General features: G+C 37.8%; 2 protein-coding genes across 3 annotated transcripts; one reads left to right on the forward strand and one right to left on the reverse strand.

The window, feature by feature from the left end:
• Positions 1 to 2305: 2305 nt before the first annotated feature.
• LOC118768305 (zinc finger protein 708-like) lies at positions 2306 to 19986 on the forward strand (the record flags this gene model as incomplete). Its single annotated transcript, XM_036514502.1, has 4 exons — positions 2306 to 2454; positions 17559 to 17746; positions 18165 to 18618; positions 19950 to 19986. Coding segments are annotated over 4 exons (828 nt in total), but the record flags the coding sequence as incomplete, so codon positions are not given.
• A 1634-nt stretch (positions 19987 to 21620) lies between these two features.
• LOC118768371 (zinc finger protein 492-like) lies at positions 21621 to 23735 on the reverse strand. 2 transcript variants are annotated; one of them, XM_036514722.1, is made up of 2 exons: positions 23160 to 23735; positions 21621 to 22991 (listed from the first exon to the last, which is right to left on the reverse strand). In XM_036514722.1, the coding sequence occupies exons 1-2, from the start codon at positions 23707 to 23709 to the stop codon at positions 22768 to 22770; spliced, it is 774 nt and encodes a 257-aa protein (XP_036370615.1). In that variant the 5' UTR covers positions 23710 to 23735; the 3' UTR covers positions 21621 to 22767. The 2 variants fall into 2 exon arrangements, with proteins under 2 accessions (XP_036370615.1, XP_036370614.1); XM_036514721.1 differs by having other exon boundaries at positions 21621 to 23075.
• Between the last annotated feature and the right edge of the window lie 3646 nt (positions 23736 to 27381).

Below are 27381 nucleotides of genomic sequence, written 5' to 3' on the forward strand. Positions count from 1 at the left end.
AAAATATTAATTAACGTTTGATGTAGAAACCTAGAAATTCTCTTGAAGCTGTCGTTGTCCACTCTGACTCCAGTTCTCACATCTTCCTCCTTCACTCTTTCTCTCCATATCTATTACTATGTAAGTATTTATTTAAACATTTCTATTATATATGTGTCGTATTATGTACATTTATTTGTTTCGATGTGTTGAGAATGTTAAAAGGAAAAAAAATCTCACTAAGACGAAATTATACGAAAGGCTGTAATTTTAATACTTTCATTGTGTTGTCGTTTTCTTTTAGACATTTCATTGCACTTTTGGTTATTTTCTAAATTATTTGTAAAAACGTCGGATCAATCCCTTGTTTAGATAACATTTATCTTTCTTTCTAACGTGTAAATTCGACAATTTCGTTAAATGCGGGAAAATTACGATGTAATTAGTAAGAAATGGGGAATGTATAAAAATACGAGTGTGCACTTGAAATACTGAAACGAAAAGCAAATATCGTATCGAGAGGAAATGAAACGGCTTTTATTTGAGACGTAGTAAGTCTTTATTTCTGGTGGTTCTTCTACATCATTAAAAGTTAGAATTAATATATTTTCTAATTTATTTAATTGTGTGTGTGTGGAGTGCTGCTTTAAGCACCAAATATAATCCCTCGTCACATATTTTTATGGGGGGATTTTCAGAAATTTTTGCGTACGAGAATTCGTTCGGTCATGCAACCAAAAAAAGAAAAAGAACAACTGTGATTTATGAGCTATTTAGCTGTTATTTTTCGCACACCTCACGACCAGTATGGTAATAATTCTCTGCTTAAGTTCCTCTGGGCTTGCAGGAAGAGGGGAGACATAGACTAGGCCCTCCCTGAGAAAGAAATGGCTCAGGTGAACGTAGCGGCCATTTCAACAGCACATTGCCTTCTTCAGGACGCGCCAAACTCTTTGGAGGAATCTGGCTTTCATTCTCCACATCAACCAATAATTTTTCCTACATTAAAATTACCCCACTAAGGATTTTGATGCTGTTAGTGAGACATCAATATTATTTACTGACATTTATTCATCTTTTATGCTCACCAAAATATTAACGTTGAGCTAACCGTATATATATATATATATATATATATATATATATAATATATATATATGTGTGTGTGTGTATTTGTATATATGGCTCCAATGCAGGTGGCATGTAAAAAGTACCATTCGAGCATGATTGATGCTAGTGCTGCCTGACCCATGACGGTGGCACATACAAAGCACCATTCAAGCATGGTCGATGCCAATGCTACCTGACTGGCTCCGTGGCACATAAAAGGCAACCGCTGCACGCTCAAACAGCATCAAGCTGTAGAAATCTTGCCTCATAAGATTGAAACTTTGTTCAGCCTCATGGCTTGCCAGTCCTCAGTCAAACCTCACAACCCATGCCAGCGTGGAAAGCAGATGTTAAACGATGATGATAAAGGTAGAGAAGGAGCGATGTCTGTTTTAGCAAACAAAGATACAAGACTGCAATGAAAACATCAGAAATCTAGTGTCATTTATATGTATATTAGTGTGTGTGTGTGGAAGTGTGTCTATGACAGACTTTACATTCCAGGAGTTGTATTATAATAGATGTGTCTACTCTATGATATAAAAATTTTGCTAATGCAGAATTGGATATAAATTTAATATTTCAGATAAAGAATTACTTCTACAATTTATGAAAACAGAAATGTCGTAAATTAGCACTTTTGAATATCTGCCTTTTAAACATACTTTATGTCTTATATTATTTTTTCTATTCTTTCAGAAAATCACATGAAATTGGCTAAAAAGTATTCTTTACTTTTAAAGAATCATCAATATGTATCATGTTTGAAAGACTGCAAAGATATTCTACAAACATATAATCTTTCTTCTATAAAACGTTGCTGAATTACAGTAATATATTTCCTCTGAGACAGAAAGCATTTCTTTACTTCTGAAATGTGCAAGAGATAATTTTCTCTTTTAAATATACTGTGATAGATTTTGAAACAGTATTTGCGACATTTTTAATATTGGCATTGACCACATTTAGAAATATAAGAGAAGTGATATTGTTTTTGGAATAAACTATAAAAGTCAAAAGAAGCAAAATATCCATATATTTTGGTGAGAGGAGAAATATTTTTGAAAAGTTGTTGATCTGTACAACTTGAAGGATTGATTATATTTTTCTTGAAGAGATGTCGGAAGAATTAAGAAAATCATCATATGACTGTGACATCTGCAAAGAGTCATTCTTAGAAGAAAGTAAATTCAATCAACACAAACAAATTCATGCAGGGGAAGCACCATATCCCTGTGATATCTGTGGGAAATCATTGTCTGACAGGGATAGCTTAGTTCAACATAAATGTATTCAAACAGGGGAGAAACCACATCACTGTGATATCTGTGGTAAATCATTCTCTAATGGCAGTAACTTAACTCAGCACAAAGGTATTCATACAGGGAAGAAACCATATCGCTGTGATATCTGTGGTGAATCATTCTCTCGTTATCATAGCTTAGCTATTCACATACGTATTCATACAATGGACAAAACATATAACTGTGATATCTGTGGTAAATTATTCTATCAAAGTGGTAACTTAGCTATACATAAACGTATTCATACAACGGAGAAACCATATACCTGTGATATCTGTGGTAAATCATTCTATCAAATTGGTAACATAACTAACCACAAACGTGTTCATACAGGAGAGAAACCATTTCATTGTGATATCTGTGGGAAATCATTATCTAGGGGCAGTAGCTTATCGAAACAAACGTATTCATACAGGGGAAAAACCATATCAATGTGATGTCTGTGGTAAATCATTCTCTCAAAGCAGCAGCTTAACCAATCACATACGTATCCATACAGGAGAGAGTCCGTATTCTTGTGATATCTGTGGTAAGTCATTCTCTCAGGACAGTGGCTTAACTCAACACAAACGTATCCATACAAAAGAGAAACCATATACCTGTGATATCTGTGGTACATCATTCTCTGAAAGCAATAGCTTAACTAAACACAAGCATATTCATACAGGGTAGAAACCATACCCCTGTGATATCTATGGTAAGACGTTCTCTGGAAACAGTCACTTAACTATACACAAATGCATTAACACTCAAGTAAAATCAATTCACAGTGATATCTGTGGTAAATCATTTACACAAAATCATTTCTGATTTAAACAGGAGTCTTTCCTTATGAAGTGGGTCCATAACACAGTGATATTTGTTGTATAACATTTCCTCAGAAGGACAAAGGACGTATCTCATAAAGACATCCACAGAATATAGAAACTATATGAATGTGACATCTATGGTAAATCTTTGACATGAAATCATCCATTATTGAATCAAAAGAGCATTGACAGAGGAAGGAAAACATATCACTGTGATGTTAAACCTGAATCATTCTTTCAAAATGGTGAATTGTTTGTACACAGTCCTTTTAATATGAAAGATATAACTGTAATCTAAGCTATTTGTGCTAAATCAATCTATGAAAATGATCAATAATTGAAATGTAAATGCATTGATACAGAAGAGGAACCACGATGATGATGATCCTCATCAATTAACATTCTCCTATTCATGCTTCTGTGGATCAGATGGAATTCATTGATGCAGATTTTCTAAATCTGGGTCCCTTTCTTGTGACCAATCTTCACCTGTTTCCAAGCAAGGAAATATCTTCCCTGGTGAGACATATTTTACACAGAGGACTGGAAGTGAACAACTGCACAAGTATGACGGTCATGATCTCCCTTTACGAACATCACATAATATCTGGACATGGGTACACACACATACAGACGCATGTATGTCTGAAGAATTTCTTATAGGAAATATCTTACATGTTTTCTACACATCTAAAAGTTTTTGATTCCTATTAGGAAATGAAACACATGTAATGCTGAATAAATAATATCAAACTTTTCTCCGGTCTCCTTATGTGATTTGTAATTACCTTGCAAAAAATATTATCCAAACCTCCCACAAAAATAATGTACGTGTAATATAATTTTGGAAGGTGGGTGATGTTCTGATGGAGAGATTAAAGAAAGGTAGAGAGAGACAGATGATGGTGGTGGTTGTGATGGTGAATACAGAGTGAAAAGTAATGTTTTTTTTTCACTTGAACTGATGTGTTACATTATATTGTGACCCCTATATTTTACATATAAGGAACACTGACGGGGTTGGTGGCGTGGGTATACTTATCGCTGAGAAATGGGTAGATAAAGTAATTGAGGTAATCAGAGTATGTGACAATACTTAAGATTAGATTAGTGCTTCATCATGGATTAGCAACCATGATATCGGCCTATGCTCCTCAGCCGGGGTTACCTGATGGACAGAAAGACCGATTCTATGACACTCTGTTGCAGACTACCTCGTTGACGAATGACAGACCTTCTCTTTGTGGCTGGTGACTTCAATAGTCACATTGGACGACATGCTGGGGGCTTCCATGGCGTACATGGAGGCTATGGCTATGGTTCCCGCAACGAGGAGGGAACCAGGCTGCTGGAGTTCCGCGATGCAAATAATCTTATGATTTGCAATACTAACTTCAGGAAACCTACCAGCCACCTAGTCACCTACCGATCGGGCCAACATACCAGCCAAATTGACTACATCCTTGCCAGGCAAAGGGAGAGATGGCTACTTATAAATGCCAAAACCTTCCCAGGCGAAGAATGTACCCCACAACATAGACTGGTAGTTAGTGACTTTAGGATCAGGACTAAGAGGACGACCAACATGGAGAAGAAGGATCTTGAAGCGTAGAGATCCTACGAATGGACAGAGATTTAGGGACATGCTACTTGAAGCTTTTGACGAAGTAGAAGGGGATAGAGTCCCCTCTCGTCCCAAAGTAACGTGGTGGTGGAACAGTGTTGTAGACAGGGCTATTAGAGAAAAGAGACAGACTTAGAAGGACTGGAAGAATGGTGGTAGCAGGGAATTGTATCAGACTGCTAAAAGGGAAGCTAGGAGACAGGTCTATCTAGCCAGAGGGGAAGCAGATAAGAAAAAATTTGCCAATGTTCTGTGCCGTGACGACCAAGGACTGGAGGTGTTTTGCGTTACAAGACAGTGTGTGAGAGAGAATTGTGATGTGGTAGGAGAGAAGTGTGTTCGCATGGTAGATGTTTCACTTGCGCTAAATGAGGATGCAAAGAGAGAGGTTTGGAGACGCCACTATGAAAGATTGCTGAATAAAGAAAATGAATGGGATAAAGAGAGTCTGCCGAATGTTGACCCAACAGAGGGACCAGCTATCAGAGTTGATAGTTCCTTGGTAGTTAAGGCAATTAGAGGCATGAAGACAGGGAAAGCCCCAGGCCCATCAGGTATCACTGCAGAGATGCTCAAAATATCTGGTAGTGTCGGCTATAGCCTAGTCACCCATATAGTTAATCAGGTGATACACGAAGGAGTCATACCCAATGACTGGTGTAGCAGCATAATAGTCAACTGTTACAAAGGTAAGGGTGACGCCCTAGATACAAATTATTACAGAGGTATCAAGCTGTTGGATCAGGTGATGAAGGTTACAGAGAGGGTCATAACCCAACTAATTAGAGAGAGAGTTAGTTTAGATGAGATGCAGTTTGGGTTCGTGCCAGGGAAAAGTACCACTGATGCTATATTCCTGGTAAGGCAGCTGCAGGAGAAATACCTAGCCAAAGATAAGCCCCTGTACCTGGTTTTCGTTGACATGGAGAAAGCCTTTGACAGGGTCCCCCGATACCTCATCTGGTGGTCAATGAGGAAACTAGGGATAGATGAATGGTTAGTGAGAGCTGTGCAAGCCATGTACAGGGACGCTGCTAGTAAGGTGAGGGTTGGCAACGAGTACAGTGAAGAATTCCGGGTAGAGGTAGGGGTCCACCAAGGCTCAGTCCTCAGCCCCCTCCTATTTATCATAGTCCTACAGGCAATAACGGAGGAATTCAAGACAGGATGCCCCTGGGAGCTCCTCTATGCTGGTGACCTTGCTCTAATTGCTGAGTCACTATCAGAACTGGAGGAGAAGTTTCAGGTGTGGAAGCAAGGTTTAGAATCGAAGGGCCTTAGAGTCAATCTAGCTAAAACCAAAGTCGTAATAAGTAGGAAGGTAGACAAATCACAAATGCCTTCAGGTAGATGGCCCTGCTCGATTTGTAGAAAAGGTGTAGGTAGAAACTCTATAAGATGCACCAAGTGTAATTTATGGACACATAGGAGGTGCAGCAATGTCAAAGGAAGGCTAACTAGGAAGATGGTTTTTGTATGTGGCAGATGCTCGGGAGCATTAACCTCTGAAAATCTGCAGAAAACAACTTCCGTCACTTTTCAGGGGGAAAAACTAGAAGTAGTTGATAGCTTCCGTTATCTTGGTGACCAAGTCAGTAGTGGGGGTGGGTGGGCTGAAAGTGTAACGGCTAGAGTAAGAATAGCCTTGGCAAAGATTAGGGAGCTCTTACCTCTGCTGGTGACTAAAGGCCTCTCGCTCAGAGTAAAAGGCAGACTGTATGATGCATGTGTATGAACAGCCATGCTACATGGGCCGTGACTGCTGAGGACATGCGTAAGCTCGCAAGAAATGAAGCCAATATGCGCCGATGGATGTGTAATGTCAGTGTGCATGCTCGACAGAGCGTTAGTACCTTGAGAGAAAAGTTGGACCTAAGAAGCATCAGTTGTGGTGTGCAAGAGAGACGATTGCGCTGGTATGGTCATGTGGCGAGAATGGATGAAGATAGGTGTGTGAAAAAGTGCCAATCCCTAGCAGTGGAGGGAACCCATGGAAGAGGTAGACCCAGGAAAACTTGAGACAAGGTGGTGAAGCACGACCTTCGAACTTTAGGCCTCACTGAGGAAATGACCAGCGACCGAGACCTTTGGAAATATGCTGTGCATGAAAAGACCAGGCAGGACAAGTGAGCCCAGCCCACTTATGCATGCCTTTCCTCCCTTGGACACACAAAGACCTGTTGAGGCAAGTGAAGTCGATATCGAACCTCATCCGATGACAGGCACCTATGCCAACCCCCCTTTGCTTGCGAAGACCTGTTGGGGCAAGTGAAATCGAAATTGAACCAATCCTATGATTGGCACCCGGCAGATGCCAGGAACCCTGGACTGGAGATACGTAAAAAGCACTACCTGAATCGTGGCCAAAGCCAGTGCCGCCTCGACTGGCTTCCGTGTCAGTGGCACGTAAAAAGCACCATCCGAATCATGGCCGAAGCCAGTGCCGCCTCGACTGGCTTCCGTGCAGGTGGCACGTAAAATGCACCAATCCGACCATGGCCGATGCCAGCCTCGCCTGGTACCAGTGCAGGTGGCACGTAAAAAGCACCCACTACACTCATGGAGTGGTTGGCATTAGGAAGGGCATCCAGCTGTAGAAACTTTGCCAGATAAAACCGGAGCCTGGTGCAGCCTTTTGGCTTCCCAGATCCCCGGTCGAACCATCCAACCCGTGCTAGCATGGATAACGCACGTTAAACGATTATGATGATGATGTAATTTTTTTACTATACACTTCTCGTGTTTTAGATAAGAAATTGTGCCCATGTAAATTTTAAAATGTAATTTTTTTCTGTTTATGAGAAAACTGGAAAAATATAAGCGAATATTTATTTTATGATTGCTGTGTCTATAAAATTGTGCATAAAGTGTATTAAGTAATTACCGTATTCCAATTTCCTTCAGTTTTCAGTGAGTAGCAGATGAGCGACTATCTTTTGATGCAGACACAATACAGGCTCCACTTTAGAGTATTTTGGTTTCAGGAATAACCCAATCCATTGCCTCACTAGACACCGAGGCCATGACTAGTGACCAGGAACTTTTGTTTTTGGAAATGGATAAACAGCTTAAAGATTATATAAATATATATTTATAAAATTAAAGACTTAAATCTGTACAAGATGCAAAGCAAAAGAAAAGAATTCAATTAAGAATGCATCTGGTGAAAGAATATTGGTTTAAAAAACATACGACATAAAAATGATAACAATGAATACTATAAGGAATATGAGGGAGATAGGGTGAATCCTTTCTTTTTGACAATGGTCGGGCATTGTCTTGTTGGAAGACTAATGCTTTTCTGTTGGTAATCTCCAGCCGCAGTTCTTTGATATATTTTGGTTCAAATTAGCCAGTTGACGACAGAACACATCAGAATTAATGGTCTGGTTTTATGGGAGAAGGTCATAATAAACAATGCCTTTATGATCTCACCAAACACAAAGCACAGGTGTGTTGCCATGGATATTCATCTTTGGTTGCTTGGGGGATATTTCTTCAAACTCTAGAATCAGTTTTGCACAACATTAAGCATGCAATCCATTTTTCATCTCCAGTCACAAGTCGTTTCCAAAAAAGGGCATGCTTTCTTTCCATTTCAAAAGCATATCCCAAATGGAATACTGGTCCCAGCAATTCTTTTCTGAGTGTTTCAAGCACCCATATATTAGAATAAGATAGAAAGAGGGACAGAGAGAAGTGTACATAATATGTGATAGGGGAAACATATAATATTTATTACATCGTTAAAAACGTTAGTTGAAGTTGATGATATAGAGAAGTTAGCAATATAATTTTAGCAGAGTGGTGATGTTCTGATGGTGAGATTTAAGGCACAGAGATAGAGAGATGATGGTTGTGGTGGAGGAAATAGTGATGGACAGTGCATAGTTAAAAGTAATTTGTTTTTAATTGAACAAAGTTTTTTATGTCACTTATTTGCAGAATCGTATGTATTTCTGTGTAAAAAGTACAAAATCACAATAATTTGATTTTTCTCCCCACTTTTTTTACATGAACAAAACGACAGCTTCCAAATATTGTTTTCTAAATGGGTAAGAAAGATCAAACTTTAAACCACAGTGTTACACATTCATATCTATGTGTATACACAGGTATACGTATGTAGAATACATCCGCACTTTTGGCACTATTTTGTTAGTAACAGTACGAACTGTGTCTAAAGTATATATGTATCACTACGCTGAATGTAGTCCAGTTTGTGTAACATGAAAAAGTAAATAAACACGTAAAACAATAACAATGGCTTCATATTGGTTGTCTATCCCATTAGAACGAAATAACACATAACATGGTGGCAGCGGTGGGATAATTAATCGGAAACTGTGCCTTTACAACAAAACAGAAACACAACGAACCAGAAATTAACAAACAAAACATCGCTTCGTCTTCGGACACACATACACGAGGATCAAAAATGGCGACCCCCGTCACCGTACAGATGAATTTACATCCAATCATGAACTGGGACTCCGATGATATCGCGGAAGCGTTTAAGAAATTTAAACAGAAAACTCAACTAGCTTTCAAAAGTTTCCTGAAAGGCACGACTGAAGATGAAAAGGTAAGCTATATCCTTTTATGGACGGGAGAAAAAGGCATAGACTTATTCAATAGCTGGGACATGTCAGAATCGGATTGCAATAACCCAGACACACTTTTAGAGAAATTTGAAAGGCACCTAGAGCCAGATCGAACCATAAAATTCACAGATTCAAATTCCAGGGCCTAAAACAAGACCAACAAGAAACGATTGACAATTTCCTGTCCAGACTAAAGAATGTTGCTGAAAAATGCAAATTCAAAGATAAGGACAAAAGAATTGTTGATCAACTAATATGGGGGTGTGCTCATAAAGAAGTTCAGAAATCCCTCATAGGTAAGGACGCTCTCCAGTTGATAGAAGCAGTAGACACTGCAAGAACATTCGAAGCCACTACCAAACAAATGGCCTCACTTACCTTACAAACAAGCTCACTAGGCAGCAGTGTAGATATTGCATCTAGGCACAGGACGAAACATACCCGCAAACAAAGAACATGCCAGTACTGTGGTACAGAGCATGAGTTCGACAACCGGAAGAAATGTCCTGCATTCGGTATACACTGCAAAGCATGTGGAAAACTTAACCACTGCAAAAAAATGTGTAGGTTGACAAAATCCCAGAAAAACAAGCCCCAACTTTCAAAGAGGAGCGGAAATAGAAGAAGAGATATACATGCCCAACGACAGGAACAAAACACCTCAGAGGAGGAATTCTTGGCAGTCGGCACAATAAATGTGCATGAGATGGGAAATGGCGACAAGAAAAAAAATGAGGCATACACAACAATAAGAATACAAAAGAAGTCTGGCAAGAAACGAATAAACATTGACTTAAGGCTGAAGATTGAGACTGGAGCCCAGAGTGATATCTTGCCTGTCAACCTCCACAAAAAGATGTTCCCAGAACACATGACACAAGAGGATAAAGTCAAAGAAGGAATCCTCACACCAAGTGATGTAATCCTCACTGCGTACGGAGGTACCAGGATTCCACAACTGGGCAAAACAACAATCACAGGGACACACAAAGGAAAAACAATCAAGTGTTCTTTTTATGTCACAACAACAGAAGGTCCAGCAATTCTTGGACTCAATACCTGCAAAAAGCTAAATATTGTGTCAATCAATGGTGAAGTGAAGGCAACTCCGAGCAGGATTGACAGAGATATGCCTATCAAAGACCGACCACCAATCACAAACAAAGAGGAACTGATAAGCATGTACCCTGAATGCTTTGACGATACAGTCGGGTGCTTTGTGAAATGTAGATACCATATAACAGTCGACCCCAATATCAAACCAATTGTTCACCCACCTCGCCGCGTCCCTCTAGAACTAAAAGAGAAGCTGAAGACAGAGTTGGACAGAATGGAAAAAAAAAAATCACCAAAGTGACACGACCAACAGACAGGGTGAATTCAATTGTAATCAAGGAAAAACCCAATGGTAGCCTACGGATATGCCTCGACCCAAGGGACCTGAACAAGGCATTAAAAAGAGAGTACCATCCAATTCGAACCCTTGAAGAAATCACACCATCATTGACTGGGTCCAAATTATTCCGCAAACTGGATGCCAGCAATGGGTACTGGAATGTAAAGATAGACAAAGTCATCCATGCTCACTACCTTCAACACACAATTTTGGCAGATATCGATTCAACCGACTCCCATTTGGATTGAAGGTGAGCCAAGATGTTTTCCAGCGCCAAATAGATGAGACCTACCAAGGCTGCAAGGGAGCAATTGGAATAGCAGATGACATCCAAGTGCATGGCAAGGATGAGACCACACATGACTTCAATTTACATGAAGCTATGGAGAAAACCCGACAAGCAGGCATCAAACTCAATGCGGACAAGTGTGTGATCAAAGCAAAGGAGTGCAAATTCTTTGGAATTATATACTCTGCAGTGGGAGTGAAACCAGACCCTGCTAAAGTGGAACATATCTATCGTAATAACACCTCCTGGACATTGCGTCTGTCCTAGACACACACCAATATACATGTCAATGACACTAGATATCTGATGGTTTCACCTCAGTCACGTGTCGTATTAACACAGCTTCTTTTGTTAACATAGACATCACTCCTCCTCTGCCTCCTTCTGTACATTTGTAAATACACAAGAAAGAAACTATATGAATGTGATATCAATGGTAAGCCTTTCATTTAAAATGATCCATTAACGAATCAAAAGAGCATTGACAGAGGAAGGAAAACATATCACTGTGATAGCAGTGCTTAATCATTTTATCAAAATGGAGAATTATACAGTCATATTAATATGAAAGATAAAGCATACCCTAAGACATTTGTGCTAAATCAATCTATGAAAATGATCAATTATTAAAACATAACTGCATTCATACAGAAGAGGAACCATATCACTACAATGATGATAATCATCATCATTTAAAATTCGCTTTTCCATGCATCTGTCTATCTGATGGAATTCATTGATGGAGATTTTCCTGAGCTGGGTACCCTTTCTTGTCACCAATCCTCACCTGTTTCCAAACAAGGAAATATTTTCCCTGGTGAGACATATTTTACGCAGAGGACTGGAAATGAAGAACTGCACAAGTATAACGGTCATGATGGCCATTTACGGACATCACATAATATCTGGACACACACACACACATGTATATATGAAGAATTTCTTATAAGAGATATTTTACATATTTTCTCTTTGTCTAAAAGTTTGTAATTCCTATTAGGAAATGAAACACATGTAATGCTGAATAAATTCTATCAAACTGTTTTCCAGTCTCCTTATGTGATATGTAATTACTCTGCAAAAAATATTATCCAAACCTCAGACAAAAATAATATTTATGTATATATATAATAACCAGCTGTTATGCTTTCATCAGATTAGTGGAATAAATGAGGGGTGGGGACAGAAGTGGAGAAAAGGGAGGGAGAAATAGAGTAAGGTGATCTTATAATAATTCTGCTTCTCATTCTGTTACTTAGCTCGTCAGTAACACTTTCATGTTATTAGAGAAAAGGGGGGTAGAGAGAGAAAAGATGATAAGACAAAGAGTGAGGCAAATAGAGAAAGAAAGAAAAGGGAGAGACAAAAATACTAAGAAAGAAGCAAGCATGACATGTGATGGGGGGAATGTAATAGTTATTTTATGTTTAAAAGAGCTAGCTGAAGTTTGTGATATAGAGAATAGTTAGAAATATAATCTTAGCAGAGGGGTGATGTTCTGATGTTGATATTAAAGAAAGGCACAGAAAGAGAGAGATGATGGTGGTTTATAGAGACCATCACTCAACACTTGCACTTCTGTGCAATTTGTTTATCGTCTTCTCACTTAAGAGATTGATATTTGTTTCTAAGGATTAATTTAGCCTAAACTATGGATTCACAAGAGACACAGTTGCAAGCTGCCTGAGAAAAGATGCACAGATCTAGAGCATGGAACACTAAAAAGATGTAATAAAAAAGAGGAAAAAGATGGCACCGATGGTGTTGTGAGGAATTGGATGTAGACAGATGCCAAGTATATTCAAAGAAAGCTAAAACTATGAATGCTATAAAAATGCAAATCATCCTCTCTTTCTTAAATAGGTCCTCTTAATTTTTTTCATTCTGTAGAATTTACATGGGTCCCACTAGTAATTAATAAGAAACTAAAGTGGCGAACTGGCAGGGTCGTTAGCACATTGGGGAAAATGTTAGCTGTGGTTCTTCTGGCATGACATTTGCATTTAAATTCTGTCAAGGTGGACTTTGTCTTTCGTCCTTTTGGGGGTTGGTGGAAGTAATCAACAGTTGAGCATTAGAATCGACATATTCAACTTAACACACACACCCGTGGAATTGCTGGCCTTGTGCCAAAATTTGAAAACAGTATGAACTTTAATGTCGACTTCTTGCTCTTGCCTGTGATAATGCCAGAAGCACGTTGGTTTGCTTCAGTAGGTTCTATTGAACCTTGGTGTCTGGCCAACAGAGGAATTCTATCAAAGCCTTTCTCCAGGCCAACAAGTGCCAAGTATAATGGTTTATTCACGACTTAATACTTGTATTGCAGTTGTAAGTAGGCAGACCTATACACACACATATATTACATTAAAAATGAACTTCAATTTTGCTTCCAATGTTACATAGCCAAAATGGCACATAATGGGGAAAATACTAAGAATTAAGACTTTCCTGAAATGTGAATACAAATGGAATAAAACAAGTTTCGCGTGAATTGGACAACTGGTTCTTGAGATATTAGGAGTTTTGTGGGGTATAAATACCCAAAACAGTGCATATTGAGAAAATCCACCAAAAATAACTTAACCCTGAAAAGGAAGAATTTCTAGCTTTTCGGTTAGACACATTATGACTAACTTGCCAACAAAAAAAGTTGTTTTTACAGGAAATGTTTCTACTTTTGCTTTTTTGTATTTATATTTTAGCTTTCTTTAAACAGACAATTTTATTTATTTTTTTATTATTTTCAATTGAATACCATTACAAAAATTGTTTTGGCATATTTAAAAAATATTTTAAAGTGAAGATGGCTTTAGAAATACTGTAAATATTTCGTAAAAGACCTGTTCATAACCTCACTGAAATAAATTCTTTCCATAGGTTTTTTTCCAGTGCATTCAATGTATCTCATCTCCAAAGATTCGGTTACTATTTCTAGCATGCCTTGTTACCATACAACAGCTATTTACGATAAAGGACTCAAAATAACTGTTACATGGTAGCAGGGCATGCAAGAAATAGTGGCCGAATCTTTCTTTTTCTAAGGAAAGGAGCCCTTTACGTGTAATTTCAATGTCACATACGTTGAAAGCATGTAAAATAACCCAGAAAAAAAACAAAATACAAAATAAAACTGTTGGTGGGAAACTCCAAGGTCCCCCCCCTTCTTTTCCAGAAGAATCTGGCGGGTGGTGGGTTTGGACTGAGCATCGTTGAATGCACTCAAAAAAACGTGTGGAAAAAATTATTTCACACCAAAGTACAAACGGGTCCTTTATGAAAAAGAAAGGACGGGTCATTTGAAGCTTTCTGTCCCCTGTAAAGAACCAGATCATCCTCGCAATTTCAGCTGATTAATCTTGAGATTGCTCCAATCTGGCCAGCCCCAAGGAAATACTAAGCTAAGAGCATCAGATTCCTTGGAAGAAAGCATGGAATGTATACGAAAATAAGGACGGAAAAACAGACGATGTTACACAAATATAAATACAAAATACAATAAAAATATTAATAATAATAACAGGACATAACAACAGGTGTCTTTCGACTGGGGACGAATTGAATTCAGCTGGTGTGTGTGGAAATGAAGCCTTACGGCAGAGATACAGAGCTTTCACAAACACACGGAAGAATATCAATGTTGCACTGACCGTGGTCAGACGCAAAAAGAGGGCTAACCATCTGGCCTATCGGTCACATGGGAAAAGAAGAGAGAGAAAAAGAGGAACAAAAGAATTAAGGAGGGGAAAGAGAGGAGAGAGAGTTGTAGAAGCAGATGAACAGAAGAATTAAGGAGGAGCATATATATATATATATATACACACACATATTGTTATGAAAGTCTTTTCCTTGGGAAGTAAAATAGCGGATTTCATTTGGGGCATATAGATTTGAACCTGAAAACAGCATTTTCCCACAGAAAAACAGTAGTTGACAACAGTGACACTCCACACATACCCTCTGCCAGGCCAATTGATATGTTTTCCTATTTCACCCCTAACCTCTTCTATACCACCAAAAGTCAAAATTAAATGAAGAGTTACCTACATCAGTTTCCTCATTGTTCTCGGCAATATGCCTCTCTTTCTCGCTATATTGCACTTATAAAATACTAGAATTTCGTAAAGCAAAAGCCAGTTGGTGAAATGAGATGACCAGAGACAGCCATGATACATACAACTTTCACCAGCTCATCTTTCTCTAGCAAAGGCACAGGAGTGGCTGTGTGGTAAGTAGCTTGCTTACCAACCACATGGTTCTGGGTTCAGTCCCACTGCGTGGCACCTTGGGCAAGTGTCTTCTACTATAGCCTTGGGCCAACCAAAGCCTTGTGAGTGGATTTGGTAGACAGAAACTGAAAAGAAGCCCATCATATATGTATATTATATATATATATATATATATAGGCACAGGAGTGGCTGTGTGGTAAGTAGCTTGCTTACCAACCACATGGTTCTGGGTTCAGTCCCACTGCATGACACCTTGAGAAAGTGTCTTCTGCTATAGCCTCGGGCCGACCAAAGCCTTGTGAGTGGATTTGGTAGATGGAAACTGAAAGAAGCTCGTCGTATATATGTATATATATATATGTGTGTGTTTGTCCCACCAACAATGCCTGACAACCGATGCTGGTGTGTTTGCGTCTCCGTAATTTAGCGGTTCGGCAAAAGAGACCGATAGAATAAGTACTAGGCTTACAAAGAGTAAGTCCTGGGGTCGATTTGCTCAACTAAAGGTGGTGCTCTAGCATGGCCGCAGTCAAATGACTGAAACAAGTAAAAAAAAAAGCGACAGGCTTTAAAGAAAGCATCGTTCAGTCTTCCTCCTGAAGTGATATGGTTTCTCCCCTGTATGAATTAGTTTGTTTTTAGTTAAGCTATAGTTTTCAGGGAAAGATTTACCATAGATATCACATTGATATGGTTTCTCCCCTGTATGAATATGCTCGTGTGCAATCAAGTTTCTTGCAGAAGAGAATGATTTCCCACAGATATCACAGGAATAAAGTTTCTCCACTGTATGAATTCGTTTGTGTTCATTGAATTTACTTTCTTCTGAGAAGTCATGTGAGGATTGTCCTAATTCTTCTGTCATCACTTCAGAAAAAATATAATCAATCGAAGAATATTTCTTCTCTCACCAAAATTTATGGATATTTTTCTTCTTTTTGCTTTTATAGTTTATTCCAAACAAATATCACTTCTCTTATATTTCTTCTAAATGTGATCAATATGTTTTATAGAAGCAGGATTATACGTTTGTAGAATATCTTTGCAGAGTCTTTCAAACATGAGACATATTGATGATTCTTTAAAAGTAAAAAATACTTTTTAGCCAATTTCATGTGATTTTCTGAAAGAATAGAAAAAAATAATATAAGACATAGAATAGGTTTAAAAGGTAGATATTAAAAAATGCGAATTTATGCCATTTCTGTTTTAATGGATTGTAGAAGTTAACCTGCATTCAAACTAATAAACTTACCCAAAAGTTAATAAATTACGAGCAGATTCAATAATTATAATTGCAACTCCTGGACATTAAATCTGTGACACACACGCTCTTTCTCTCTCTCTCACACACACCAATATAGATGTTAATGGCCTAGATAACCAATGTTTTCACCTCGGAGTTCTATCTTGTCAACACAGCTTTGTTTAGTAACACAGATGTGGAGGCACATGGCCTAGTGGTTAGAGCAGCCGACTCATAGTCGAGGGATCACAGGTTCAAATCTCAGACCGAGCAATGTGTGTGTTTATGAGTGAAACACCTAAGCTCCACGCGGCTCCGGCAGAAGGTAATGGCGAACTTCTGCTGACTCTTTCGCCACAACCTTCTCTCACTCTTTCCTCCTGCATCTTGCAACTCACCTGCGACGGACTGGCGTCCCGTCCAGGTGGGGAACCTATACGCCAAGGAAACTGGCCCTTATGAGCCAGGCATGGCTCGAGAAGGAACAAGTAACACAGATATCACACCTGTTTTGCCACCTGAATAGGCAGGTGCATTGTCACTCCCTGGAGGCATCGAATTGTGGCCCTTTCCAATGAATAGCATCCCGCAAACATCACAGTAGAACTCCTGGTTTACTATCTGACCAGGTGGAGCATACTCATGATGAACAATCCCCTGGAATTGAAGAAAACGGTCAACAGTGTCTTGACATTTGTCAGTCTTGGAGAGGTCGAGGTTTTCAACTTCAAAGACTGAACCTTTAGGGGAAAATTGCTGTTCGCTTGAAGCATTGCACACTGTTCGTAAAAATAATGCATTGAATGGCACAAGAACGGATTATAATAACCTTTGTAATTCAATCATCCATAGTCTGATATAATATTTCAGAATATAAAAATCCCTTCTTCAGATATCCCTGGGAATTGATCGAGTCACTGCTATAATCGGTTTTCCAAAACATTCCCTCAGAGCAGTAATTTAACTAGACACAAACACATTCATACAGGTGAGGAACCATATCGCTGTGAGATCTGTGGTAAATCATTCTCTGATGGTAGTAACTTCACTGCACACAAACTAATTCATACAGGTGAGCAACCATATCACTGTGATATCTGTGGCAAATCATTCAGTCAGGCAGGTAACTTAACTACACACAAACGTATTCATACAGGTGAGCAACCATATCAATGTGATATCTGTGGTAAATCATTTTCTGTTGGCAGTAACTTAACTAGACTCAAACGTATTCATACTGGGGAGAAACCATATCACTGTGATATCTGCGGTAAATCATTCTCTCGTACTCATAGCTTAGATATTCACAAACATATCCACACAGGAGATAAAAACTACCACTGTGATATTGCTGGTAAATCATTCTCCGAGGGTAGCAGCTTAACTACACACAAACTAATTCATACAGGGGAGAGACCATATCGCTGTGATATCTGTGGTAAATCATTCTCTGTGAGCAGTAACTTAACTAGACACAAACGTATTCATACAGGTGAGGAACCATATCGCTGTGATATCTGTGGTAAATCATTCTCTGATGGCAGTAGCTTAACCAAACAAGCGTATTCATACAGGGGAGAAACCATATCACTGTGATATCTGTGGTAAATCATTCTCTGATGGCAGTAGCTTAACTCGACACAAACGTATTCATACAGGGGAGAAACCATATTATTGTGATATCTGTGGTAAATCATTCTCTCAAATCAGCAGCTTAACGAATCACAAACGCATTCATACAGGAGAGAAACCATATTCCTGTGATATCTGTGGTAAATTATTCTCTCATAACAGTAGGTTGACTCAACACACACGTATCCATACAGGGGAGAAGCCATATCACTGTGATATCTGTGGTAAATCATTCCATCAAGGAAGTAATTTAACTACTCACAGACAGGTTCATGGAGGGGAGAAACCATATCACTGTGATATCTGTGGTAAATCATTCTCTTATAGCAGTAGCTTCACTAGTCACAAACGTATTCATACAGGTGAGAAACCATATCACAGTGATATCTGTGGAAGATCATTCTCTGAAAGCAGCGGCTTAACTCAACACAAGCGTATTCATACAGGGGAGAAACCATATCGCTGTGATATTTGTAGTAAATCATTCTCTCAGAACGGTGGCTTAACTCAACACAAACGTATTCATACAGGGTAGAAACCATACTCCTGTGATATCTGTGGTAAGATGTTCTCTGGAAACAGTCACTTAACTATACACAAATGCATTCACACTCAAGAAAAATTAATTCACAGTGATATCTCTGGCAAATCATTTACACAAAATCATTCCTGATTTAAACAGAAGTCTTTCCTTATGAAGTGGGTCCATAACACAGTGATATTTGTTGTACAACATTTCTTCAGAAGGACAAAGGACGTATCTCATAAAGACATCCACAGAATATAGAAACTATATGAATGTGACATCTATAGTAAATCTTTGACATGAAATCATCCATTATTGAATCAAAAGAGCATTGACAGAGGAAGGAAAACATATCACTGTGATGTTAAACCTGAATCATTCTTTCAAAATGGTGAATTGTTTGTACACAGTCCTATTAATATGAAAGATATAACTGTAACCTAAGCTATTCGTGCTTAATCAATCTACGAAAATGGATCAATTATCTTGTGGGTCATTTCAGGATCTGGAATTCGAATCTGTGAATTCTATGGTTCTATCTGGGCTCTAGGTGCCTTTCAAATTTCTCTAAAAGTGTGTCTGGGTTATTGCAATACGATTCTGACATGTCCCAGCTATTGAATAAGTCTATGCCTTTTTCTCCCGTCCATAAAAGGATATAGGTTACCTTTTCATCTTCAGTCGTGCCTTTCAGGAAACTTTTGAAAGCTAGTTGAGTTTTCTGTTTAAATTTCTTAAACGCTTCCGCGATATCATCGGAGTCCCAGTTCATGGTCGGATGTAGATTCATCTGTACGGTGACGGGGGTCGCAATTTTTGATTCTCGTGTATGTGTGTCCGAAGACGAAGCGATGTTTTGTTTGTTAATTTCTGGTTCGTTGTGTTTCTGTTTTGTTGTAAAGGCACAGTTTCCGATTAATTATTTACCGCTGCCACCATGTTATGTGTTGTATCCTTCTAATGGGATAGACAACTCAATACGAGCCATTGTTATTCTTTTACGTGTTTATTTACTTTTCATGTTACACAAACTGGACTACATTCAGCGTAGTGATACATATATACTTTAGACATAGTTCGTACTGTTACTAACAAAATAGTGCCAAAAGTGCGGATGTATTCTACATACATATACCTGCGTATACACATAGATATGAATGTGTAACACTGGTTTAAAGTTTGATCTTTCTTACCCATTTAGAAAACAATATTTGGAAGCTGTCGTTTTGTTCATGTAAAAAAAGTGGGGAGAAAAATCAAATTATTGTGATTTTGTACTTTTTACACAGAAATACATACGATTCTGCAAATAAATGACATAAAAAACTTTGTTCAATTAAAAACAAGTTACTTTTAACTATGCACTGTCCATCACCATTTCCTCCACCACAACCATCATCTCTCTCTCTCTCTCTCTACCTTAAATCTCACCATCAGAACATCACCACTCTGCTAAAATTATATTGCTAACATCTCCATATCATCAACTTCAACTAACGTTTTTAACGATGTAATAAATATTATATGTTGCCCCTACCACATATCATGTACACTTCTCTCTGTCCCTCTTTCTATCTTATTCTAATATATGGGTGCTTGAAACCCTCAGAAAAGAACTGCTGGGACCAGTATTCCATTTGGGATATGCTTTTGAAATGGAAAGAAAGCATGCCCTTCTTTGGAAACGAATTGTGACTGGAGATGAAAAATGGATTGCATGCTTAATGTTGTGCAAAACTGATCCTGTAGTTTGAAGAAATATCCCCCAAGCAACCAAAGATGAATATCCATGGCAACACACCTGTGCTTTGTGGGATCATAAAGGCATTGTTTATTATGACCTTCTCCCATAAAACCAGACCATTAATTCTGATGTGTTCTGTCGTCAACTGGCTAATTTGAACCAAAAAAATCAAAGAACTGCGTCTGGAGATTATCAACAGAAAAGCATTAGTCTTCCAAGACAATGCCCGACCATTGTCAAAAAGAAAGGATTCACTCTATCTCCCTCATATTCCTTATAGTCTTCATTGTTATCATTTTTATGTCGTATGTTTTTTAAACCAATATTCTTTCATCAGATGCATTCTTAATTGAATTCTTTTCTTTTTGCTTTGCATCTTGTACAGATTTAAGTCTTTAATTTTATAAATATATATTTATATAATCTTTTAGCTGTTTATCCATTATCCAAAAACAAATGGTCCCGGTCACTAGTCATGGCCTCGGTGTCTAGTGAGGCAATGTATTGGGTTATTCCTGAAACCAAAACACTCTAAAGTGGAGCCTGTATTGTGTCTGCATCAAAAGATAGTCGCTCATCTGCTATTCACTGAAAACTGAAGGAAATTGGAATACGGTAATTACTTAATACACTTTATGCACAATTTTATAGACACAGCACTCATAAAATAAATATTTGCTTATATTTTTCCAGTTTTCTCATAAATAGAAAAAAATTACATTTTAAAATTTACATGGGCATAATTTCTTATCTAAAACACGAGAAGTGTATACTAAAATAAATACCTTATATGTAAAATATAGGGGTCAGAATTTAATGTAACTTTGCTTACTCAGAAAACCACATCAGTGGTAACTTGTAAGCCAAGGTGATGGGTCAGAGAGCCAATACACATTTCAATTTGTAGGTGTTGTAAAAAAAACTTTGTTCAAGTAAAAAAAACATTACTTTTCACTCTGTATTCACCATCACAACCACCACCATCATCTGTCTCTCTCTACCTTTCTTTAATCTCTCCATCAGAACATCACCCACCTTCTAAAATTATATTACACGTACATTATTTTTGTGGGAGGTTTGGATAATATTTTTTGCAAGGTAATTACAAATCACATAAGGAGACCGGAGAAAAGTTTGATATTATTTATTCAGCATTACATGTGTTTCATTTCCTAATAGGAATTACAAACTCTTATATGTGTAGAAAACATGTAAGATATTTCCTATAAGAAATTCTTCAGACATACATGTGTCTGTATGTGTGTGTACCCTTGTCCAGATATTATGTGATGTTCGTAAAGGGCCATCATGGCCGTCATACTTGTGCAGTTGTTCATTTCCAGTCTTCTGTGTAAAATGTGTCTCACCAGGGAAAATATTTCCTTGCTTGGAAACAGGTGAGGATTGGTCACAAGAAAGGGACCCAGATGTAGAAAATCGCCATCAATGAATTCCATCTGATTCACAGAAGCAAGAATAGGAGAATGTTAAATGATGAGGATCATCATCATCGTGGTTCCTCTTCTGTATGAATGCATTTACATTTCAATAATTGATCCAGTTTCATAGATTGATTTAGCACAAATAGCTAAGGCTACAGTTATATCTTTCATATTAATAGGACTGTGTACAAACAATTCACCATTTTGAAAGAATGATTCAGGTTTAACATCACAGTGATATGTTTTCCTTCCTCTGTCAATGCTCTTTTGATTCAATAATGGATGATTTCATGTCAAAGATTTACCATAGATGTCACATTCATATAGTTTCTATATTCTGTGGATGTCTTTATGAGATACGTCCTTTGTCCTTCTGAGGAAATGTTATACAACAAATATCACTGTGTTATGGACCCACTTCATAAGGAAAGACTCGTTTAAATCAGGAATGATTTTGTGTAAATGATTTGCCACAGATATCACTGTGAATTAATTTTTCTTGAGTGTGAATGCATTTGTGTATAGTTAAGTGACTGTTTCGAGAGAACATCTTACCATAGATATCACAGGGGTATGGTTCCTACCCTGTATGAATAGGGTTGTGGTGAGTTAAGCCACTGTTCTGAGAGAAAGATTTACCACAGATATTACAAGGTTATGGTTCCGCCCCTGTATGAATACGCTTGTGTTTAGTTAAGCTATTGCTTTCAGAGAATGATGTACCACAGATATCACAGGTATATGGTTTCTCACCTGTATGAACACATTTGTGAGTAGTTGACCTACCGCTATGAGAGAGATTTACCACAGATATCACAAGAATATGGACTCCCTCATGTATGAATCCATTTGTGAGTAGTTAAGCTACCGCTATAAGAGAATGATCTTCCACAGATATCGCAGGAATATGGTTTCTCTCCTGTATGGATACTTTTGTGTTGAGTTAAGCCACTGTCCTGAGAGAATGACTTACCACAGATATCACAGTGATATGGTTTCTCCCCAGTATGAATACGTTTGTGTTTCAATAAGCTACTGCCACTACATAATGATTTACCACAGATATCACAGGAATATGGTTTCTCTCCTGTATGAACACGTATGTGGTTAGTTAAGTTACCACTTTGATAGAATGATTTACCACAGACATCACAGGTATATGGTTTCTCATTTGTATGAATACGTTTATGTATAGCTAAGTCACCACTTTGATAGAATAATTTACCACAGATATCACAGTTATATGTTTTGTCCACTGTATGAATACGAATGTGAAGAGCTAAGCTATGATAACGAGAGAATGATTTACTACAGATATCACAGCAATATGGTTTCTCCCCTGTATGAATACCTTTGTGTCGAGTTAAGCTACTGCCATCAGAGAATGATTTACCACAGATATCACAGTGATATGGTTTCTCCCCTGTATGAATACGCTTGTGTTTGGTTAAGCTACTGCCATCAGAGAATGATTTACCACAGATATCACAGTGATATGGTTTCTGCCCTGTATGGATTTGTTTGTGAATAGCTAAGCTTTGAGCATGAGAGAATGATTTACCACAGATACTACAGTGATATGGCTTCTCCCCTGTATGAATACGTTTGTGACGAGCAAAGCTACTCCTGTCAGACAATGATTTACCACAGACAGTACAGTGATATGGTGCTTCCTCTTCATGAATTTGTTTGTGTTGATTGAATTTACTTTCTTCCAAGAATGACTCTTTGCAGATGTCACAGTCATATGATGATTTTCTTAATCCTTCCGACATCTCTTCAAGAAAAATATAATCAATCCTTCAAGTTCTACAGATCAACAACTTTTCAATAATATTTTTGCTCTCACCAAAATTTATGGATATTTTGCTTCTTTTGGCTTTTATAGTTTATTCCAAACAAATATCACTTCTCTTATATTTCTACTAAATGTGGTCAATGCCAATATTTAAAAATGTCGCAAATACTGTTTCGAAATCTATCAAAGTATATTTAAAAGAGAAAATTATCTCTTGCACATTTCAGAAGTAAAGAAATGCCTCTCGCTCAGAGGAAATATTTTACTGTAATTCAGCAATGTTTTATAGAAGCAGGATTATATGTTTGTAGAATATCTTTGCAGAGTCTTTCAAACATGAGACATATTGATGATTCTTTAAAAGTAAAAAATACTTTTTAGCCAACTTCATGTGATTTTCTGAAAGAATAGAAAAAATAATATAAGACATAAAGTATGTTTAAAAGGCAGATATTCAAAAGTGCAAATTTACGACATTTCTGTTTTCATAAATTGTAGAAGCATAGAGTAGACACATCTATCATAATACCAACTCCTGGAATATAAAGTCTGTCATAGACACACTTCCACACACACACACACCAATATACATATAAATGACACTAGATTTCTGATGTTTTCATTGCAGTCTTGTATCTTTGTTTGCTAAAATAGATATCGCTCTTTCTCTACCTTCATCATCATCGTTTAACATCTGCTTTCCACGCTGGCATGGGTTGTGAGGTTTGACTGAGGACTGGCAAGCCATGAGGCTGAACAAGGTTTCAATCTTATCAGGCAAGATTTCTACAGCTGGATGCTGTTTGAGCGTGTAGCGGTTACGTTTTATGTGCCATGGAGCCAGTCAGGTAGCATTGGCATCGACCATGCTTGAATGGTGCTTTGCATGTGCCACCGGCACGGGTGCAAGTCAGGCAGCACTAGCATCAATCATGCTTGAATGGTACTTTTTACATGCCACCTGCATGGGAGCCATATATACAAATACACACACACATATATATATATGTATATATATACGGTTAGCTCAACGTTAATATTTAGGTGAGCATAAAAGATGAATAAATGTCAGTAAATAATATTGATGTCTCACTAACAGCATCAAAATCCTTAGTGGGGAAATTTTAACGTACGAAAAATTATTGGTTGATGTGGAGAATGAAAGCCAGATTCCTCCAAAGAGTTTGGCGCGTCCTGAAGAAGGCAACGTGATGTTGAAATGGCCGCTACGTTCACCTGAGCTGACACCTTGCCATTTCTTTCTCAGGGAGGGCCTAGTCTATATCTCTCCTCTTCCTGCTACAACCATACTGGTCATGAGATGTGCGAAAAATAACAGCTAAATAGCTCATAAATCGCAGTTGATTCTTTTCTTTTTTTGGTTGCATGACCGAACGAATTCTCGTTCACAAAAATTTCTGAAAATTCCCCCAAATAAAAATATGTGACAAGGGATTATATTAGGTGCTTAAAGCAGCACTCCACACACACACACAAAATTAAATAAATTAGAAAAATATATTAATTCTAACTTTTAATGATGCAGAAGAACCACCAGAAATAAAGACTTACTACGTCTCAAATAAGAGCCGTTTCATTTCCTCTCGATACGATATTTGCTTTTCGTTTCAGTATTTCAAGTGCACACTCGTATTTTTATACATTCCCCATTTCTTACTAATTGCATCGTAATTTTCCCACATTTAACGAAATTGTCGAATTTACAACAGTTCTTCACTTTTTCCAGAATCTCTTCTCTTTATTATTTTTTTTTTTTTGCGAAATATGTACAAAAATACGGAGTTTATGATTCATGTGTGAGTGTGTGTTCTTGATACTCGTTTAGAACAAGTAGTTTTACACCAATTACACTATTTTTTCTTAGTTTAAAGGCCGTGGACTGAAGATGTGAAATTTCCGAAGCCTCTCCCCCACCCCCCTTTCGCGAGCGCGCATTTTTTTCATGATAGTCGTTTAGAGCAAGTTGTTTTACACCTATTACGCTGTTTTTGTTTTTGTTTTTGTGCCCGGTTCAGACGCTTTCGGAAATTCCCGATATAAATTTTCCGAGGCCTCTCCCCCACCCCTCTTTCGCGAGAGCGCATTTTTTTTTACACATATTACACTATTTTTTTTTTGTTTTGGTGCCCGGGTCAGCTCCTCAGACGCTTTCGGAACTTCCCGATGTGAATTTTCCGAGGCCTCTCCCCCACCCCCCTTTCGCGTGCGCGAATTTTTTTTTTTCATATTCGTTCATAGGAAGTTGTTTTACACCTATTACACACATTTTTTTTTTTATTTTCTGATAATCGTAACGCCCTATATTAACCAATTTCTGTAGTATTTCAAGATGTTTCTGACACGTATTTTGATTCACATGGCGGAGATCCAACATTTCTTCACTTTTTCCAGAATTTCTTCTCTTTATTATTTTTTTTGCGAAATACGGAGTTTATGATTCATGTGTGAGTGTGTGTTCTTGATACTCGTTTAGAACAAGTAGTTTTACACCAATTACACTATTTTTTCTTAGTTTAAAGGCCGTGGACTGAAGATGTGTAATTTCCGAAGCCTCTCCCCCACCCCCCTTTCGCGAGCGCGCATTTTTTTCGTGATAGTCGTTTAGAGCAAGTTGTTTTACACCTATTACGCTGTTTTTGTTTTTGTGCCCGGTTCAGACGCTTTCGGAAATTCCCGATATAAATATTCCGAGGCCTCTCCCCCACCCCTCTTTCGCGAGAGCGCATTTTTTTTTGTCATATTCGTTTAGAGCAAGTTGTTTTACACATATTACACTATTTTTTTTTTGTTTTGGTGCCCGGGTCAGCTCCTCAGACGCTTTCGGAACTTCCCGATGTAAATTTTCCGAGGCCTCTCCCCCACCCCCCTTTCGCGTGCGCGAATTTTTTTTTTCATATTCGTTCATAGGAAGTTGTTTTACACCTATTACACACATTTTTTTTTTGATTTTCTGATATTTGTTACGCCCTATATTAACCGAAATGTCTAAAAGAAAACGACAACACAATGAAAGTATTAAAATATCAGCCTTTCGTATAATTTTGTCTTAGTGAGATTTTTTTCCTTTTAACTTTCTCAACACATCGAAACAAATAAATGTACATAATACGACACATATATAATAGAAATGTTTAAATAAATACTTACATAGTAATAGATATGGAGAGAAAGAGTGAAGGAGGAAGATGTGAGAACTGGAGTCAGAGTGGACAACGACAGCTTCAAGAGATTTCTAGATTTCTACAACAAACGTTATTAATATTTTTCAGGTCCACATAATCGTAAAGCTGTACCTGTTTGTTTAGACAGTTAATTACCAATCAATAATTATATATTTGATTGGATTTTCTTAAATATCAGTTGTCAAGTGGAACTGATCAAACAATCAAGGTGCATGAGAAACAAGAACAAGAAATACAATTAATGAGGAAGAGTTTTGGCAATGAACAAAGGGAGTTAACTCCAGTCTTCAAAGAATTGCGGCTCTACTTTAATAGATTTGGTATTTTGTGAAAGAGATTTCTTCAATATTCGGCTTCGTCACTGTTATTGTTATTATCATCAACCCTTTTCCGATCTTTTCCGTTTTGCTGCTATGTGTGGAAATGTTCGAGTGTAGTGAAAATTT

The sequence above is a fragment of the Octopus sinensis genome, linkage group LG28 (genome assembly GCF_006345805.1).
Source record: "Octopus sinensis linkage group LG28, ASM634580v1, whole genome shotgun sequence".
NCBI lineage: Eukaryota > Metazoa > Mollusca > Cephalopoda > Octopoda > Octopodidae > Octopus > Octopus sinensis.